This window comes from Haliotis rubra, unplaced genomic scaffold, assembly GCF_003918875.1.
Source record: "Haliotis rubra isolate DU_JTF1 unplaced genomic scaffold, ASM391887v1 Scf225, whole genome shotgun sequence".
NCBI classification, from domain to species: Eukaryota; Metazoa; Mollusca; class Gastropoda; order Lepetellida; family Haliotidae; genus Haliotis; species Haliotis rubra.
In genome coordinates, this window is record NW_025766281.1 from 1,236,096 (window position 1) to 1,252,284 (window position 16,189).

At 41.4% G+C, this 16,189-nt stretch overlaps 1 protein-coding gene across 1 annotated transcript in view; it reads right to left on the reverse strand.

Moving 5' to 3' along the window:
* Nucleotides 1–326: 326 nt before the first annotated feature.
* The window catches only part of LOC124277667, a 61,406-nt gene continuing 45,543 nt past the window's right edge, over nucleotides 327–16,189 (reverse strand). The window contains exons 2-3 of the mRNA XM_046713399.1: nucleotides 2,545–2,709; nucleotides 327–1,667 (exon numbers count right to left, since the gene is read on the reverse strand). Coding sequence (XP_046569355.1) covers nucleotides 778–1,667; nucleotides 2,545–2,709 — 1,055 coding nt within the window. The 3' untranslated portion in view covers nucleotides 327–777. The remainder of the gene's footprint in view (nucleotides 1,668–2,544; nucleotides 2,710–16,189) is intronic.

A 16,189-nucleotide genomic window follows, 5' to 3' on the forward strand; every position in this document is an offset into this window, starting at 1 on the left:
TATCGGGTACCCCTTTACTGCTGGGTGAACAGGGGCACATTTCGAACTATGTCTCTCTGAGATACAACACGCACTGCATGGGCTGTTTAGGTTCGTTACATTTCTCATATTCCAGTTCCCTGAGGAACAGGAACGATGTTGGCAGTCTAGTAAGCGTTTGCCCGTTACTCGAAAACAAGATTCGATACCGCACATGGGTTTAATGGATGCTCCCTGTCATGATTTGTCTGAATATTTGCTGGAAAACGGCACATTTCTATACTCGTTCAATCCCTACACAAAAATGAAACGATGCTATCAAGCGATCTTGTCAATAATTAACGATAAAACGTTCACCGTTTATTTGAATTGGAGACCTTCTTTCATATCTTGTCATCTGACGTCTTGCTCTTTGAACTGCAGGCACGACACCGGGTGTCTTCGTGATCACATTAATGGGTTTCTGCTCACAAGTATACACGCATGAAAGTCGACCCGGTGTTTAAAACATTGTGTACTTACACATATCACAAATATGTACACAGTTCATAAACATGCGCTACTGTACTCTTAGCTCGTAAACTAATTTTACTCACATAACAATATTCACACAATCTCCTTCCCGTCCTACGGTTCACGGGAGTCCATTTATATCAATAAATATATTAATGGACACGACATTGCTATAAAATATCTTGTCGAAACAACTGACGAAATACACATGTCGAAATACTGGTTCAATTGGTTTGACATTTGGAATTTCACTTAAAAAGAACCAAAACTACAAAACCCATCAAACTAAAATCCCATGTTGACCTCGCATAATGGCGAATGACTGGGGCTGGAACCAACAGACGGAAGAGGCTTACATGGAGAGGTGGCGCTGTCCGAGTCACGTGTTGTCACAGTATATCTGTTATTGAAAACGAGGCTCTTGGACGGCCTGGTTGCAAGGTGTCTGGTATTCGACCTTTCAACACCAACAATCTCCTCCCCTCTCTCCATGTCATTCTCATTGGCTTGATGAGAGTTGTCTCCCTTTGAAGAGTTATTTCCCTTACTTGGCACATTGTTCCTCCTTTGTTCCGACAAATAACTTCGTGAGTCTGTAAATGTTGCCGACCTTGGTGTAACTGGTATGGAAGCAGTCTTCCCGACTCCGCTTCCAAGAGATTTTGCCCTCGGAAAATTTGGGATTTCGTTCCCAAATCGATCTATGCTCGTTGCTGAAGCATCAGTGGAAGTCTTTTTCTTCTGACTGGTTTCTAGGATAGGTTGTAATGGCGGCTTTGAGGCGGAGGGCTCCTCTTTGGGGTTCAAAACAGGCTGGGTGTTGGTTGAAGAAGGGGTGTTGATTTTAATCTCTTCTTCTGTGGGGGTTTCAGACGGAGTCGTCTTTTTTGTTCGGTTTCTCTTGTTCCGGACAAGTCTGAAAAAAGCTAACAGAGATCCAAGGCCAAAACTCCGACTGGGCGGTGGATCCTCTTCCTCCATGCTGGATCCCTGGATTCCCATCATTTTAGCATGGAAGGGTTGGATCCGGACCATCATATTGATACGCTGTTGTTTTTCCCGGCATTCCCGTTTCCGTTTCCGGAACCGGTAGAAGTCGAGTGGAATGCAAAGTGCGAATAAGGTCACGGTGACCCCGACGATGAGAAGGACGAGCAGTTGTTTGGGCAGGACGCCTGTGAACAAGCAGAAAGAAGCTGTTGTTTATCTCATGTATCACTACTGTGATGAGGCGAGAGCAATGGGGATATTTATTTGAAATCAATGAACTAGCATGGTGTTTCCGGTGGTTAATGAAAACCGTTTAGGAGCCTGGCAAACACAGGATGTACGAGATGTTGGGATGTGGAGGCAATGTGGAAATTGTTTCTCACGATGTATGCACAAGTAGTTACATCTATAGTTACGTTCTTGGCAGCTGGATAATAAATGTGCCCTGCATCATGTGTGACATCCATGATTTCTGGATATTTACTGTTTCACGATTACAACCACGACTACTAACTGCTGATGTAATGATTAATACCATAGTAATTTCCAATGTAACCTCAACGACTACTAGTAACCCAGAAACTAAGACTTCTGCTACCACAGCAACTACTACGACTACTTCTGCTACAGTAACTGATACAACAACCGTAACAACTGCTGCTACTACCACCACCAATATTACTTCTATTACTACTCCTACTACAACTATTACTATTACTACTTCTACTAATATCCCTACAATAACAATATGACAACGTGTACATAGGTATATATAGCGACATGTAAATGTGTGAGTCTGCACCAGACAATCCAGTGATTGATCGTTTAAGCAATGATATGTGATCTGGTCATGATGTCACCCTCTCAAACATTTTCATGCGCAGATCGATGTTCATTGTTCCTGGTATTAATCACTGGGTTGTCTCTTCCAGACGTGATTATTTACCGACTGATATCACAACACAACAAACATACAAACAAATAAACATTGATGATTTGATACTCTCCTATTCTGACGTAGGATGTTCTATTTGTTCAAGTAATAGCACCTTATGTACTTACTGTCTACGAGACAAGATGGCTCCGATCCTGTCCATGTTCCATTCCTGCACATGCGCACTAAGTTCCCGGAAGCGAGGTAGAACTGATGTCGACAGCGGTACACAATCAAAGTGGAATTTCGGGAGAATTCTATTGCATTATGGGTACTCGTCTCCGACAAACAGTCTGGAAAGAAGAAGTTCAAATGGATATAAAAACAACACAACAATTACAACCGAGAAAAAGAGACAAAATCGTATTTCCTCGGACGGGTGGAAGGTAGATGGCATTGGGGTGTGTGTGATGTTGACTATTTTATATTTACTAGAATGCAGACTGCTATTTGACTTGATGCGTTGTTTAACGCCGTATTTCTGACCAGCTTTATGACGGCTGTAAATAACCGTGTCGTGGTCAGACAAACCTGTGCCTGACGTCATGAGTGTGAGTGAGTTTAGTTTTACGCCGCACTCAGCAATATTCCAGCTATATGGCGGCGATCTGTAAATAATCGAATCTGGACCAGACAATCCAGTGATCAACAGCATAAGCATCGATCTGCGCAATTGGGAACCGACGACATGTGTCAACCAAGTCAGAGAGCCTGACCAGTGCCACCCGATCCCGTTAGTCGCCTCTTACGACAAGCATGGGTTACTGAAGATCAATTCTAACCAGGATCTTCACGGGTCCCTGACGTCAAGAACATCGGTATATCAGTTGCATCAACGATTCCGTTAGTCCCCTCTTACGACCTGCAAGGGTTGATGATGACCAATTTTATCCCACAACTATGTCAATACCTGCGTGACGGCAAGTGAAATAAGTCAATTGGATAGTGAATGAAAATTCAATAAAATTCGAGTAGATGGCCACTTTATGTGCGCCATTGCTTGTTAAAATTATTATTTTAAGAAAGTTCCTAGCGCCTTCAGCACAAATCTCCCTTTGCTTACAATTAAGTAAATATCACCCCGCACAGTTATTCATTGTTCATTTCAACCGTTGACACATGACGTTAATTGCCAGCTGATATGTCCCCCTAGTCCGACCAACGTTCACACATTGTCATACCATCCTTCGTGTATGACGACATGCTCTCAATTTATGTCGCTTCCAATTGTGTCGCAATGTGTTAACCATGACAGAGATCTGTCTCTTTCTGGGAATTATGGAGCTTCGGGATAGGACATGAAAAATTGGTCAGGAATCAATGTGACATTTACGGCGGTAGTTACTTGTCGGAAGACAGTTTTGTGAATTGTTAAACTTAAAGGCTCTATATCACACACACTTCTATACATAAAATACACAATGCCATTTTAGAAAGTGTTGAAATGTAACATATGTTATAATTGTGATACCTTACGTATTTAGTGTCTGGATCAGACAATCTAGTGATCAACAACATGAGCATCGATCTGCCCAACTTGGATACCATGACTTGTGTTAACCAAGCCTTTTGTAGCGTCCCTTTCTGGTGTAATAGAGGGTGTCTTTCAATTCTGCCTTTCAGCCATTCTCTGACGTGCTACTACTTCTTTACAAGTAATTCAGTATTCCTACAGTGGATAATTATTTTGTGAAGAAAATTCAATTTAAGAATTGAGTTTGAAAATGTAAAACAAAACAGACATGAATGAAACTAGACCCTGCATTACAGTCCGTTTGAGACAAAATGATACCGATGAATTGCAATCTAACACAAAAACAAATGGACATAAAAGAATCAAACCAACGCGAAGTGCAATAAAAACAACAGACCAACTCTAGAAAACAATTGCATAATCTTTGTCACAAAAATATAAAAGTTGTTTAAGAAACTGTCATCATTTATTTGTGCGTTTCCCAAGTTTGTTACAAGGGCGCATTGGCAACTGAAGCAACAGCGCGAAAAGCGAGACATGTGATTACTGCTGATTGACAAAGTGAGAGAAAATGCAAGTCAATACTTTACAAAGTCTATGATTTCTTCAAGGATGAAAATGACAGGGGGGAGAACCAAGTATGGAATTACAAATAACATACAGCGCATTGTCTGTGCAGCTGGGGTACGTGTCATCTCGCCAGCTCCAAAAATTGTTGAGAACCCGTTAACGCACGTGCATCTCGCTTTTCGTGCTGTTCCTTTAGTTGCCAATGCGCCCTTGTAACAAACTTGGAAAACGCACAAATAAATGATGACAGTTTCTTAAACAACTCTTTTATTTTTGTGACACAAATTCTGTTTGTTTTTTTCTAGAGTTGGTCTGTTGTGTTTATTGCACTCAGCGTTGGTTTGATTCTTGTGTTAGATTGCAAGTCATCGGTATCATTTTGTCTCAACGGACTGTAAGGTATATCAATGATTTCATGTCTCCAACAATGTTACTGTATCAACATTACTTCCTGACCCACGAAGTATCGTCTACGTCTCGCCATCACGGCGAGACTTGTAACGAGGACCGAGGCTGGACACACAGACAGGTCTATTGAATTCTCGTGACATAGCCCTGTAAACGTAGTTTAATTACTGTCGTCGAGTTTCTCCGCATCACAAAAACAGTAATGAACACTTTTAGATGGCAGACAAGTAGGAGAACATTGCTCCACGCAGCATCAACAACATGAGAGACAAGCCATCAAAGGACAGTCGTGGGCTTAACGTGCCCGGATGTAGCACTGTAGGTTTCCTCGGTGCATCCATGATATCAGTCTCAGAGTAGTGAGGCAGCTGATGAAACAATTAATTAAAACTAGACTAATTCCTCCATTTATAGACATTAAAACACGATGTCATACAGTTGACATTTGTCATAGAAACAGTTGTTTCAAAGTGTATCTAACGAGCGACAATGTATACTTTTGATGGATAGAAAGCGCAGTAATTAGTCTGAAGGCAGCCACAATGGGTGGAAATTGTAGATTCAGAACCTGAGGAACATCTGCACTTGCTTCATCTGGGGCTTTTGCATTACATCCACAATGCCATTTAGAACGTGGTCAAATATAACACATGTTATAATTCGGATAACAATTTCTCAGTAAAGTGCAGATTCTAGTGATTTTGTTAGGTTCAGTCCCATATGTGATTCGAACCCACACTCTCAATCCGGCAGTGCAAATAATTTACAAATAAAATATATCCCAATAAACATTAAAGGTATGATTCCTATCTCGTTTGTTCAGTAAGTTATGGTAAAGTGCTAGAATTGTTTCTCGTGACTGACGGAGCGCTACTGTTGCCAGACATGAATTCATGTCTCATCCGGACTGCTGTCTGAACCGACCTCAATTCTTGGACTACCGAACTCAGGGTCAAACAGATTCCACCATAATGATCATAATGACATAATTGAGATATCCTATGCCGTATGATCGATGGAGAGGAAGTGATGCGTGCGAAGTTTTAATGACCCAAACTGCTTTGACCTTTAAAAGTGGCGAAGTTTTACGAGCTCCCAACAGCGCCCATACAGTGTTGCTTCTCAGGCTCCGTATTGCACACGTGACCTGCAATAGTTCTCGCAATGATTTAAATAAATCAACAGATTTCAATTGGTATTGGCGTCAACCTGAAACCACAGTGTTAATCAATACGGTAAGGGAGAAGCTGATGACGGAGTATATATAGCAGAACGTCTCACCTGGATGTAAGGTCAGGTGTAAACAAGGATTAATTTATTATACATTCCGACTCGGAATCAGCGTCTGGTTCGATTTCATTTGACAGATTAGAATAGAAAATTGGCACTAAATACGTAAGGTATCCCCACACCCACATATGTGCACATATAACCGATAATACCAAAAACTCTGTGTTCAGATACGTTCAACAAAGATGTCAATGTTCAATTTAATTATATTCGTCAATTTGATAGTTTCAACAATATTCACAGATTTGATTTAAATATTCTAAAAGATATTTGATTATCCTTTAAGTTGCTGCATTGGGTATGCATTTCTCCTTGAGAGAAGTCTATAAATAAGTCAAAACATCCCCAGAAATCCCATGCGTTTCATCCCAATTAGTCGTTCAAACAAAATTGCCTCAAAGCAAAGTGATATATCTTTGGAGTATTTCACCTAGGAATTTGAAAATGAATATTCATGACTCATTTACAGCAAATGTATATGATATGAGACAACAATCTGTTTTGCAATGAAGAACAACCCCAGTGAAGCACAAATAAAATTCTACAATACCACATGGGTTCGTCAAGATTGAGTAATGCAAGGCGGATTACATAATTATGCATCCATTATTCATCAAGAACGATGACAGTGAATTCCACGGTGAGTCCCATAGGGCCCCTGGTCACGGCTCTCGGGGGAGGGGCTGTTAGTTGTTGTCTGACTGAATGACGCTATATACCCCCAAGGATGCCATTTGTATGCCAAAGTTTTGGTTATATCAATGAATACGATCAAACCGAAACATGAGTCACATTAACCTATTCAGACAATGACCTACTTTTCAGCCGATCCGAATTTTCTCGTGTGAAAGTGAAAATGGACATCCCAAAGAACTATGGTTACACTGAATTCCAATTTCTTGTTTCATAAGAAAATGGTATTTACAAATGTTTTAATCTTAAACTTTAATAACATCGTATTTCTATATTTTATGGCGAGGTGTAGTCAGCATAACCTTAACTAAGACGTCACAGACTGCCCCAGTTTGATGTGGTTGTTAAATAATGCACAATGCATTTTGCTCACTGGTTACACCTGTTATGTATTTTTTGCGCTTTTTCAGTGTAGTTCCGTACCGCACAATCTGATTGATATAATATCAAGTCCGTACCAGACCGCCAAACCTTTCTAGCGGCAGTGCCTCGTTTTTAGATTTCCACGTTTCTGTTTGTCAGTGCTCGCTATACGACAGAGCACGCTGCACGACATATTTGCAAGGATTATAAGAAGCGTAGTGTAGCAATATACAAGTGCTTAGATGCATCAAATAATACTGAATAATATTTATGCATCCAGCTAAATGAACTGGTCTCAAAATTCTGGACCGGTTATTGTACTAAGTTGCGCAATAGGACGGAACCCCGTCAACAGGAAACGAGACTGTTGTGTAATCAATATTTTGACTTGGCATTAAAAAAGGTTCTCGTTAGAGGATTATCTTTTTATCATCTCGAATTATTCCTTTTCTGTCACTCATTTACTGGAAGAATATTTACCGTGTACACATTCTAACACGCACACGCACACAAATGGAAATATGAAATTCTAGAAGTGCAATATCACGTTGTCACCTCTATTAAAGACAAGCAAAAATGTCAAAATTATCCAAAGCTTTGGCATTTGTCACACCGTCGCTATGTACCAATACTATACAGTCGTGAACCTCTGCTAGACAAGTGTGTATTCAATAATCAAACAGCCATACAGACACACGCGCACGCACACACACTCATTTGTATGTTTGTTAACATTTGAAACATCTTTAAAATATGTTTGTTAACATCCTTAAAGGTCACGGTAAGATGCCTTATACCGCCCGCAGAGTAGAACGCTGATGTATTTTTCTCAGATGTGGCTGAGACATGCCAGCCTTTTTAACCCTTAAACACATAGCATCAATCAACACACCAACGCTACCAGGGTATGTTCAGAAAAAGCTGCTTCAAAGAACCTTTCCAGATGAAAGTCTGAGTGATGCTTCTGAAAAACTATTGACCTCGAGACATCACAGATACAATGTCCTGGTAGTTGTACACTCTGAAATTGGGCAATCAAAATCTAATCGAAAGCTTTTGAGTTTCAGGCTGCAAGAACCTGAGCAATGCTACGTTACGACATTGCTGACAGGTCTTTACATGAAGTGGAAACTTGGTACAGCAGCCTCTGGCTTGTCATTACTCCCAAACCTCTGAAATACCTCACATCTTCCATGACGCCCAGAGCGCCTTTCAAGAACGTATTAGACTATCACTATTAATTACACTGACACACAATAGAGGAGTTGGACCTGTGTAGCATGGAAATAACCGCATCACTGTAACTCACGTGCTAACAGGGTTTAATTAACCTTTGGATTTAACGGTTTCAACAGCCCCGTGTCTGTTCGTGTAATCAAAGAGGTGATCTGCGTCACTACAGTCTCCTTGCACGGTGATATATAGAGTCACTTCAAAGAGTATCCAGTCTTGACTATCCCCCACAAACTAATGTCCTTTGTTTGTTTGGGTTAGTTGGTTGTGTTTAATGCCACTCCCAGCAATGTTTTAGTAATGTAATCCAGTGTTCAGCATCATGAGCGTCGAATTACGCGATCGGGATACGATGACATGTGTCAACCAAGTCGGCGAGCCTGACCACCCGATCCCGTTAGGTGCCTCTTACAACAAGCATGGGTTACTGAAGACCAATTCTAACCCGGATCTTCACGGGTCTTTGTTTGACGAAAAGGGAAAAATAGTTGTCGAAAAGATATGAACGGATCACTTAAACTATATGATTTCACGAGTCGTTCGCGACAAGGGTAAGAATGTCCTGATCCATCGGTAGCCTCTGCCATTAAAAGAAATTGCCTAAAATGTGTTTTGCCTTTCATGCTGGGTTTGTGAACAAAACAGACAACATTGACCAATAGACACGAAAATCCAATTAGCTATAACCCATGTCTCAATATCATAAATCAAAGCTTAATTTATTACTTAATTCATTCGGAAATTGAGCAAGAACAATGAACGCATGCGTAATTGAGGATGTGTAATAGAGCAGTTTGTATTCATTTGATCAATAATATTTGTATAAAACACAATTGACATCGATTTGAACCTGCACCCGCACAAATCAGGCATAGGTGATTTATCATTTGATACCGTATTGGAAGAAGATCGATTTACAACATTTACAGACAGTCGTTACTTGGCAGAAGTACTGCTGTTTGGCGCCAGGCCGAAAATACCTAGCATTTAACGGGTGGTACCGGCAGGATAGCACATGTTTACCCTTTGAGAACACCTGGTGTTATCGGTGGTTTTCAGTGATCCATTCAACCGTTTTGCCCAATACACGGGATCCTTTTCTGAGAATAATTAAGACTGCGTATTATTTGGCACTGATGTTTCCTATTTAAATTGTAATGTTCAGTATTGAAATGTTTATATGTTTATACACCTAGATGGAAGCTCAATGGACAATGTTCTTTCAAAAATGCTCTGTCTGTTGACATGACAACTTGCCCATCTTTGAAGAGATTCAAAGTCCGTTTGAAGACACATCTATTCAAAACATTTATCCAGATTAACATTTCATCTTTGTCATGTACAACACTTTGAACATATCACTTAAGAATAAAACGCTATAGAAATGCTCATTCATTATGTATTATATTTTACAGATTAAAGATAGCATGCATCAGAAAGAGTTCGGGTGATCCTGGCATAGTCAGGCTGGTAAGGCTCATCGTCAGCTCAGGGCCCTTGCCCCCTCTACATGCAGCCCAGACATCGAATGGGACTGAGTAGTCGAACCCACCAAGAATGTTTTGGAGAGTATGTAGACTCCCCAACACTGCAGCCTTCTGCTTTATCCAGAGTGTCAGGAGGGCTGTGCTCCCGGTTGAGATCACTCTCCTGATCTGCGCCAAGAGATCAGGAGGTACCAAACCAAGGGCACCAAGAACAAGGGGGAGTCTGACGACAGTGTACTTGGGATGCAAGCGAGACATTTCAAAGGCGAGGTCCGCATATTTAGAATGCTTTTCCTGAATCTTGCCAATCACGTTGCTGTCAAAAGGGACAGAAACTTCTAAGATATAAATGACTTCATTGGCTTTTTCCAAAAGGACAAGATCAGGTTTGTTGGCAGGAATTCTTCTGAGTCTGTGTATGGGCCTATTCCACAGACGTTTGAAAACGTCATTTTCCATGACGCCCTGTACACGTTCAGGGTCGTACCGTGGATGGACCTCAGAGTCAAAGCCACAGGCATGGCGGAGACGGTAATAGAAGCAGCGAGCCATGCCATCATGTCTTTTAAGGTATGCTGTTTGTGCCAAGGAAGGGCATCCACTGACAAGGTAGGTGTTGGACAGTCTCTGTGAAGTCATTGCAAAGTCGACACTTCATATTGATATTTTGTTGCGAGTGGGAAGTGACTGATCCTGAGCAGCAAAAAGAAAGCCCTCAGTTTCACATTTAGGACCAGCCGACATCATCCATGCGATGACCGACTCTGAGCAGACTTGGTGAAGGACTTCACCTGGTTTACTCCAATCGCTGTTCCGTCCAGTAGGACATTGCCATTAACAGAATCAACCTCAAATTTCAGATTCTTTCCAACTACTTTGGTACGCTTAAAATAGCTGTGGAATTCCTTGCTTTCACCACGAGTCTTGACATGCATCACCAGAGGATCATCCGATAAATAAATATGTGCAAAAGTACACAATAAAATTCTATCATGAAGAGCCTCCACATTAATCAAACCCCGACCTCCCAAATTGATTGACATACATAAACGATTGAGAGAGGACCAAAGGTGGTGGGCTCTGATGTCAGACATGATCCTTCTGGTCAGGCGGGGAAGACTCTGGATGTCTTGTTTTGTCCAATCAACTACTCCAAAGGAATAGGAGAGGACAGGCACAGCAAAGGTATTAGTGTCTTTGACCTTGTTTCGAGCATTCAGCTCTGAGCTCCAGATTTTCTTTAAGCGAGATTTGTACTCGGCCCGAAGTTTGTCTTGAATCTGGGCATTCTGGAGTTTGTCTCGAACTTGCATTCCATGATATTATTATTATGATATCAGTTTCCGGTGGTGAGTCCCTGGATCATATGCCGATCCAGGGAGCAATGAGCTGTGGTGTGAAGGTTAACATAGGTCCACGAAAACGGGCCGTGTCCCAACACATGTTCCTACCAAGACATTTATCTTGGCCAACACATACCGTCTTTTCGGTTGCGTATTTTTAACCAGTTTCCAAACATTACTGAAAGTGAAGGTCCTTCTGACAAATGGAAACTAGGCGCATGATATTAAGCTGCAGTGACTAATAAACTGACAAATGACTTTTCGACGCTTGTTTGGTTTAACGAAAACGTAATGCAATCTAAAACCGGCACTATTTGTATAAAACCCTGCTTATTGGAGGCCGGCGTCCTATAAAGATATGGCGCTCATTGGAGGAAATGCTTTAGATTACTATCACGTCGATACATTTACCGCCACACGAAAGAGCATTATTTTTGTGGTGTTTTATGTTTTAATCCACAAAAAACATTCAGCCTCGAACAATCAGTACAGAATGCACACATTCACAAGGAGAATGAATCCGTAGAACAAACACTCAGTTGTAGTTGCCGTATTAAATACACCAGATCGATGTAAACTGGTATGGGTCATCTGCAGATAGGAATTAAATCGTTGCACGGTGCTATTTCTGGCAACAACTGAAACCAGTGATAGATATCATGAGCGACAATTCCTGCAGTAGGGGAACGATGACATACAATGAACCAAGTCTCCGAACCTTCACGACCAGTTCGAGCCCGGAGACAGCAGATTCTACTGGAAATTATAGTACATTTATAATCTGACGATGTATCAGCAGATATGGCAATACAGAGGCACTCGGCAGAATAGACAGTTTTCAGAGACATTAGCACTTTAAACAGAGGTATTCGTGGATATGGACAATATGGAGGCACCCTCTGATGTAACACTAATAATTGTTATGATATTATTATCATCGTGGCACAACCATGATATAACCCTGATTTGACTTTGACAAAAATGTACAAAACATAACTGAATTCATCTCACTTTTATGACATTGATTTTGTTTAAGAATCCAATCACAGCTATAGTTTCAGCATCTGCCAGAGGGTTTAATTCAGAATACATATGATATCAACAATTTCTATGAGTCAATTTGATGAAGGAACACATAACATATGGGACTGCGACTGGGCTTACAGCTGAGGAATATCGATCCACTGGTGCCAGTTCCGGAGGCACTTTGGCGATTACTCACAGCAGTCTGGTACAGTGGAACCAGTGATAGAAACTCCACATAATATCCTGGACTGAACGAGACAATTAGTGTAGGATTCCTATATGGCGTCAGTGCCAGTCATCGTTGACAGACAGACACTATTTTTTGTTTAATTGGGTTCCTCTTTAACGATGTAGGATACTTGAAACGCAGTTATCGGATAATACTTCATTATCCTACAACGTTCCAAATTTACTTTTTATTGCTTTTTAAAACTTCCAGCAGAATACGTTTCCCGTATGCGCTGTATCTGTTGGCAATCTTAGAAGCATATGTTGTCTGTGTTTTTGTCTTCATGTTTAACAATAATCAACATTAGTACCCGAACGATCTCACAATTGTGTTGCTCGTTGTCTACATTGGCGTTCTAACGGATGCAACGACTATGCTCCTGAGGTTAAAACATTAATACATAATGGAGTGACTGGGTATGTTTTTACGCCGCTTTTAGCAATATTCAAGCAATATGACAGAGGGGACACCAGAAACTGGCTCACACTTGTGGGGAATACGTCATGGAAATGATTACGTACACTATTGCGTATTTTCTTCTGCGTAACTATACGGTTGTATACTTCTAAATAAAGCGCCGAATCACTCGTGCCGAATGTGGGATGGCAGCTTCGTTGTAATCAATTGGAGGGGTAGTCTGGTGCTTAAAGCGTTTGCTCGTTATGCCCAAGACCCGGGTTCGATTCCCCACCTTGGTACAATGTGCGAAGCTAATTTCCGTTGTCCCCTCGTCGTAACGATGCTGGAATATTTATAAAAGCAGCTTAAAACTTCACTCACTAACTCACTCACGCAGTAACCAACAGTAAATGTATATGTCTATTTTCAACATCTCTGAATTCTATGATCGTGTTTGAATCCTAGATTCGTCCTGATTATGAATCCAGTGAAGATTCAGGTCGTACATCGGCAGAGATGATTCAAATCGTTCACATATTGGAGGAAATTCGCGTTGTACACAGCTGAGGATTAACTCCCGGTGTACACTACTTTTGCTAAACACGTGGGTTAGTTTCGCTTTGTTCATGTTATACTCATCCCTGCAACCAATAGAAAGGGAATCGAACCCGGGTCTACGGCGTGACAAGTGAACACTTCACCCACAAGGCCACGCAAGAAGATTGACTGAGTTTGGTTTTAGCAAAATTCCAGCAACATCACGGCGGGGGACACCAGAAATGGGCTTCACACATTGTACCCATGTGGGGATTCGAACCCGGGTCTTCGGCGTCACGAGCCAACGCTTTAACTATTAGGCTACCCCATCGCCCCCACCACGCAAGAAGAACCACAACAACAATAGCATATGAGTGAGTAAGGTGTCAGGCAGCTTTTAGCATTATTCCGGAATCACAGCGGGGGACACCAGAAATGGGCTTCACACATTGTATCCTTGTGGGGAATCGAACCCACCCGTGGACGTGACGTGCGAACGATTTAATCACAAAGCTAACCCACAGCCCCCAATAATGGTATCTCGGAAGGCTGGACATCGTGTTGGTGGTTGCGTGTCATCTCACCGTTATTTTGAAAGTGACAGAACAAACAACGTCAACAAAACCGGAAGGCTTATCCATCAAACGAACATGCGTGACCAAATCAGTTCATCGACGTTATTAATTCTCGGTTGACCAATTAACCTGGAAAGTCAACCAAATTCTCATGCATGCCAACCCAAGTGTCCCGATTTCCAGGCAAATTGCACTTTAAGACAAGACAACAAAACAAAGCAACAAAGGCCGTAAACCTGGGCAATATGACGACCTAATTTCCCTTTCTTCCTGATCAAGGTCATTTCGCCATCTTCCAATCAGAGCCAATGGATCTGAGATCTTTGTGTCGCCGATGTTTTTGCGATTAACCCTGAATCCCAAGACCGTAATTTACCTAATCAACGCACACGTGAGTGACAGGAATCAACGAGCACTTGGGTACCAACAATCAAAGAGCAAGGCTACTGAGTGAGTGAGTTAGTTTTACGCCGCTTTTAGCAATATTCCAGCAATATCATGGCGGGGGACACCAGAAAAGGGCTTCACACATTGTACCTATGTGGGGGATCGCACTCGGGTCTTCGGCGTGACAAGAAAACACTTTAACCACTAGGCTACCCCACCGCCCCAGAGAACTCACAGTCAAAATATTCACACAAAATAAGGTGGGGAATCGAACCCGGTGTGACGAGCAAACACTTTAACCACTAGGTTACACCACTGCCCCAGCAAAACTAATGAGACGTCTGTTCACATGGAATAGTGAAATATATGTACCAACAAAATTATTTTTGAGCCCGTTGAAGTCGACCATGATCGCAGCATATACTCGACCGAGGCAAAAAGTCTGCCGCCTGAGAACATGTAATTGTTCTTTTTACAGTCTATTTTGCAAGACGTAATATGAACGGTGTTTACATGAGATGGGTTCAGGTGTCAACAATACCAGCGATGTATATACCGTAATCTGGTAGTGCAGATCTACCAAAACAAGACAATGTAGAACCTATTGAAAACCTTAACATATACCATATAACATACATATACATATATGAACTATACCAGTAGACTAAGAAATGTGACAGTCCTTTACTTTCCCTTTTTTCAACATAACTTTCTTAAATATTTATAAATATATGTGTATGATATACATTTTGTTGATCATCATATTTCACTACTTGCAGCATAATTTGCTGCCTGTAACATGATTCGCTGTTTGGAGCACTAATTACTACTTATTGCAACATATGTATAATGTATATGAGGGGCGGTGGGGTAGCCTAGTGGTTAAAGCGTTGGTTCGTCACGCCGAAGACCCGGGTTCGAATCCCCACATGGGTACAATGTGTGAAGCCCATTTCTGGTGTCCCCCGTCGTGATGTTGCTGGAATATTGCTAAACGCGGCGTAAAACTAAACTCAGTCAGTCAGTCAGTCAGTATATGCATAACTCCAATGTATATGGGCCGGAGACCTTTTGTACAATCAACATCTTTGTCTTTGATTATAATATTATGAATCTTAAGCCAGTTTGACTCGATCTCTGAAGGTTACATTATATAACGTGTATGTGTTTGTTTGTTTGTTTGCTAACCCACCCCAGTACATTACTGTACTGACTCTACGAACATTGAAGAATATTAATCGTACAGTGGAGGGATAACATGGTTTATAAAGATTCAAGAAATGTTGGAAAATCGGACCCGTTTAAGAAAACACAAAATATCGTTAAACTGGAAACCACTTTAAGAAGAAAAATATGTTTCTGGAAAGTCAGTTATTACGAATATGTCTTTATGTTCTGGTCTGAGTCAGTGAGTGAGTTTAGTTTTACGCCGCACTCAGCAATATTCCAGCTATATGGCGGCGGTCTGTAAATAATCGAGTCTGGACCAGACAATCCAGTGATCAACAGCATGAGCATCGATCTGCGCAACTGGGAACCGATGACATGTGTCAACCAAGTCAGCGAGCCTGACCACCCGATCCCGATAGTCACCTCTTACGACAAGCATGGGTTACTGAAGGTTCATTCTAACCCAGCTCTTCACGGGTTGTTGTGGTATGTGCAGAAGTAGGTAATGTACCTATTGAGAATAATGTAATATGATCAGATATATATTTGAATTAATTCAATCGTATCCAATCGTTGTCGACTATTCTTT